This window comes from Sinocyclocheilus anshuiensis, unplaced genomic scaffold, assembly GCF_001515605.1.
Source record: "Sinocyclocheilus anshuiensis isolate Anshui unplaced genomic scaffold, SAMN03320099.WGS_v1.1 scaffold609, whole genome shotgun sequence".
Taxonomy (NCBI): domain Eukaryota; kingdom Metazoa; phylum Chordata; class Actinopteri; order Cypriniformes; family Cyprinidae; genus Sinocyclocheilus; species Sinocyclocheilus anshuiensis.
The window spans coordinates 362,366-367,790 of record NW_015541011.1 but is presented as its reverse complement, the minus strand read 5'-3'; the positions used below and the strand labels follow the sequence as shown (position 1 = coordinate 367,790).

General features: G+C 35.8%; 1 protein-coding gene across 1 annotated transcript in view; it reads left to right on the top strand.

The window, feature by feature from the left end:
• LOC107690355 (tetraspanin-3) overlaps window positions 1–5,425 on the top strand; it is an 8,021-nt gene that overhangs the window by 1,129 nt on the left and 1,467 nt on the right. Inside the window, exons 2-6 of the mRNA XM_016488656.1 lie at window positions 746–937; window positions 1,237–1,311; window positions 2,207–2,308; window positions 2,414–2,566; window positions 2,653–2,736. Of these exons, the coding sequence (XP_016344142.1) occupies window positions 746–937; window positions 1,237–1,311; window positions 2,207–2,308; window positions 2,414–2,566; window positions 2,653–2,736 (606 nt within the window). The remainder of the gene's footprint in view (window positions 1–745; window positions 938–1,236; window positions 1,312–2,206; window positions 2,309–2,413; window positions 2,567–2,652; window positions 2,737–5,425) is intronic.

The following is a 5,425-nucleotide window of genomic DNA, read 5'->3' as shown; positions in this document are numbered from 1 at the left end:
ACGTAGGCCTAGTTTGTGATATTGTGCGCATTGGGTTCGACTGAACTGGGGCAACGAAGGCAAAGTTTCAAAACCTAAACTGAGTTGTCGGCTCTGTAGAAACACTACTCCACCTATCAGCAAGATTTCCTTGTCTTTGTTTGTTTGATTAATCTCTTTAATCTGGGACTGAATGAAGTTTAAAGTCTCCACCTGTCAGATAGAGGTAGTAGTATGACACTATCCTGTTCTTTTTTTAGGGATCAGGCTGCTTGATTAAATCTGTGTTTATATCATGAGAACCTGAGAGCTGTGGTATTCATAGGGGGCTTTATGGTGCAATTGTAAATGGGGAAAACCCTATCATACAAGTTTTTTTCCTGCAGGTCCCTGCAAATGCCTGGAGGTCCATTTGTGCATTTATTTATCCTGCCTTGTTTCCTTTTAGGATTATAATTATGCACATTTCTGTGTGTTGACCTTTAATTTTAGCTGATAATTTTCCTGTTGGTCAGCATTCCATATCATACTTACCTTTTGAAAGTCAAAGTGACATGAAGTTGTGTTTGGTTCCAAATTCTTATCCTCAGTTGCCTTTATCGTAAATTGCTCATTTGATTGTCTTTCTTTGAAGATGATGGCATTTAATCAATCCAATAACCGATTTAGTCACATTTAACTGATGATGAGACTGACATAACTCTTGGTATGAATTCATATCTTATCCACTTTCATGTAACTAACCCTCTTTATTATCTCCTTTTAGGCCGCTGCTGGCATTCTGTGCTATGTTGGAGCCTACGTGTTCATCACGTATGATGACTATGACCATTTCTTTGAGGATGTGTACACCCTGATCCCAGCCGTTGTCATTATCGCAGTCGGAGCGCTGTTGTTCATTATTGGACTCATTGGATGCTGCGCCACTATTCGAGAGAGCCGCTGCGGTCTTGCCACGGTTAGTAAACTGTTATGTTTCCAGCACTGCCTTATAGTGTTTCCCTTAAGTTAATACTTTTATTCAGCAAGGATGCATTAAAATTCATCAAAAGTGACAGTAAAGACATTAATAATGTTACAAAAGATTTTAAATGGAAAAAAGTGTCATAGTTTCCACAAGAATATTAAGCAGCACAACTGTTTTCAACATTGATAATAAACAAGTTAAGGCGATAAATAAATGGAAATGGATAGTTTATGATTGTTTATATATCTTGCTCTACTGAAACCAAATTTTCTTGCATCTCTCTTGTACAGTTTGTCATCATTCTTATGCTGGTATTTGTGACTGAGGTGGTTGTGGTGGTTCTTGGCTATATTTACAGAGCAAAGGTGAGTTCTGCATTGAAATGAAGTCAATATTTGTAGAAATAGGAGTGCCTGCATCTCTTTTGTTTTTATATGAAAGCTCTTCACACTTTGTGAGCCCTTTCAGTTGTGTGCAAAGGTGAACAAGGCAATGTAATACCTGCCTCGTATTGTACTGTGCTATTGTATAGCAATGCTGTCTCCTCCTATATAAAGAATGGATTTAGTGAAAGGTGGATGTCAGGGACAGAAATTAATGGGGGCCAAAATTAATAAAATTGCCCCTCAAAATTCAAAATATTGACCAAAAGTGTCCCTTTATGAGTTATATTATTATATAGTTAAACAGTATTACACAAGCAGGAGTGCTTTTTAAAAAAATATTTTTTATATCAGCACAATTGCAAATATGATATTGATTTTATTATTAAAAGTTAATATTAAGTGAATTACATTTTATTAGACACACATCATTGTCTCTTTTTGCTATATTTCATGAACGAAAATAGTTCCAAAGTAAGCTACAGCAAAACCGTTGCAGCAAACGGTGTTTTGTTCCTGAATGAATCCACATTTTAAAGAAATCAGTTGAGGGAACAATTCAATGACCCATTCATAAAGTGCAGAATTCTTGCTTCCTTCCTGAATGAATGAGCTGTTTGAATGAATGACTCACTCACTCATTAAGACATTCCACTGTGATTTTGGTTTCATTTTTAAAGTATCATTTCATTTTCAATTGTATTTGAATTTCATGATAATCTTTTATGTCAGATTCTTATATTTTCTGCATACATTTGTTAAGGTTTGAAAAAATTGCCCTTAGAAAGGAAAAAATGCCTCTTGATATCAATTTAAGGGGGCAGGTACTGACCTTTAATGGGAGGTTAATTTGTGTCACTGGTGGATGTGTTTCTAGGTGGAAGACGAGGTCAATCATTCCATCCAGAAAGTGTATGATGAATACAATGGCACCAACACGGATGCTCCCAGCCGCGCTATTGACTATGTGCAGAGACAGGTGAGACTGCTTAACGAGATGCACAGAATGTTCTGTTATTGTATTGTTAATAAATCAATTCCAACCCTAATAAAATCACTATAATGTCTTTGTCACAACTTGAAGCTCCATTGCTGCGGCATCACCAACTACTCAGACTGGAAGAACACGCGTTGGTTTAATGAGTCTAGGAACAACAGTGTGCCACTGAGCTGCTGCAAACCCAACGTGAACAACTGCACCGGCTCCCTCTCCCGCCCCGGAGACCTCTACCCTGAGGTTAGTGAGAGATGTGCTTGTGTGTGTAGCCGATGAAGCCAAGGAAGCCTGCGTGTGATGTTAATGTATTTGTTAAATCATCTTAGGGATGTGAAGCCCTGGTTGTGAAGAAACTGAAAGAGATTATGATGTACGTCATCTGGGCCGCTCTGACGTTTGCTGCAATTCAGGTATGCTATTCAGATTTTTTTCATCTGACAGATTATCTTAGAATTTAGAATTCTCTCCCGAATTTTTTATTTTTCTTCTTCTTTTTACATTTTTTTAGTCATGAAAATGCATAAATCAAAATTCCCCAAACGGGGGTTCTTGAGTTGATGAGAAAATAAGAAGTATGTTGCATATAAAATTAAAATCAATAAATGGTGCTGCTGTGTGATAAACATGATATAGCTTAGTGCTATTATCAAAGCAAAGGCTGCGATTTAGTGAAACACTGTATAGTCTGATGCACTCTGATGTCTCAGTGCTTCTCGGTTTACAGTATATTCAGCCGACTTCATCTCAGCATGTGCTATTTAACATGCATTTGGGAATGCAATGTGTGCTCGATTGAATTAGTTTGACAAATTTGCATAATTTACAATATTTTTGTGATCAGAAGTTTACAGCATTTTATATTCCACCAAAATAAAAGCTCGAGAGTTTGAATGTTTAAAGGTGAAGAATTTAAGACATAAATGTTAGTATTGTAACTTGTCCTGTAAGATAAAATTATTATAATTATCAAATATTCTTTTATTTTACAGTATAATTATATTTTAAAACGGTAATATAATGATAAATACATTTTTACAATTACAGTAAAAAAAAAAAAGTTATATATATATATATATGTATGTATGTATGTATGTATGTATATATATAAATATAAATTTTATCAGTATTTAATTTGATTGGGTTCCTAAAATGTTTACTAAAATAAAATTATAAAAAACTTAACTATTAATTATAACTATTTTATTTGTTCACTTACATGTCATGTAAGCATTAACCAATATGAGAGAATCATGAATGCAAATGTGACATTAAATTACTGAAATATTATCTTAAATTCTCAAGGGGTACTTCAGGTAAGTAGAGGGGTTTGACTGACAAAAAAAAGTTGGGAACCCCTGGCTTGGACTAAGAACCAACAGTGCAAGTGCAAGTCTTGTACGGCAGCTTCAGTGCTTCTCTTTTGTCCCCGTCAGACAGAGCTCTGGGACTGCAGCACTCGGGCAGCGTCAGTATGTGCTTTTGTTGCCCTGTAGCTGCTGAATCACAGACTTTGACATTCATACTGTTCCAAATACCCTCTGGGGCGTAAAGGCAAATAAGAGTGTGTCTTGGCAAGCCCAGCACATGCCCGTGATTAACATATGGTAACTGGCTCAGTTTGCCTGAATTAACAAGCAAGAACCGGGGCAGTAGGTTAGGTTGTTCTTGGCAAACTTGCATAAATTACACCAGATGTTTTTCCCTTTCATTTTTTTTTAATTGTCTGAATTTACAGATTCAATTTGTCGACGACAGAGTGAAGAAGTTCCCCTCCCTCTTTTGTAGACTGTTTTCACAAAGGCAATTTGACGTGACAGCTATTTGCTGCTCAAGAAACTTTTCTAATGATCAGTGTTGAAAACAGTTGTGATGCCTTATATTTTTTGTGGAAACCATAGTAGTTATTTCAGGATTCTTTGATTAATAGAAAGTTTAAAAGAGCAGCATTTATTTGAAATAGTTTTTTTTTGTAACGTTATAAATGTCCTTACTGTCACATTTGATCAATTTAATGCATCATTGCTGATTAAAAGTTTTTTTATATATAAAAAAAGAAACATTTTGAAAGGTAGTGTATGTTTATATAACTTTTCCTACCATCTAACACACTAATAATTTAACTACACTATTCAATTAAATCTTTAGCAAGTCTTAAAATCTCAATTTTTCATATTTATTGTAATGTTGCGATGCCTAAAATCACTTTGTTTTCAGTGTTTTATTTCTACTTCATTTCAACAGAAATAATGTAGAATTTCAGAATTTCGAGTTTTAAAGGCACAATATGTACGATTTTTTTATTAAAATATCCAAAAACCACTAGAACAGTGTTATATACAGTGGTGTGAAAAAGTGTTGGCCCCCTTCCTGATTTCTTCTTTTTTTGCATGTTTGTCACACTTTAATGTTTCAGATCATCAAACAGATTTAAATATTAGTCAAAGATAACACAAGTAAACACAACATGCAGTTTTTAAATGAAGGTTTTTATTATTAAGGGAAAACAAAATCCAAAACTACATGGCCCTGTGTGAAGAAGTGTTTGCCCCCCTGTTAAAACTGTGGTTTATCACACCTGAGTTCAATTTCTCTAGCCACACCCAGGCCTGATTACTGCCACACCTGTTCGCAATCAAGAAATCTCTTAAATAGGACCTGCCTGACAAAGTGAAGTAGACCAAAAGATCCTCAAAAGCTAGACATCATGCCGAGATCCAAAGAAATTCAGAAACAAACGAGAAAGAAAGTAATTGAGATCTATCAGTCTGGAAAAAGTTATAAAGCCATTTCTAAAGCTTTGGGACGCCAGCGAACCACAGTGAGAGCCATTATTCACAAATGGCAAAAACAACCTTCCCAGGAGTGGCCGGCTGACCAAAATTACCCCAAGAGCACAGCGACAACTCATCCAAGAGGTCACAAAAGACCCACAACAACATCCAAAGAACTGCAGGCCTCACTTGCCTCAATTAAGGTCAGTGTTCATGATTCAACAATAAGAAAGAGACTGGGCAAAAACGGCATCCATGGGAGAGTTCCAAGGCAAAAGCCACTGCTGACCAAAAAGAACACAAAGGCTCGTCTCTCATTTGCCAAAAA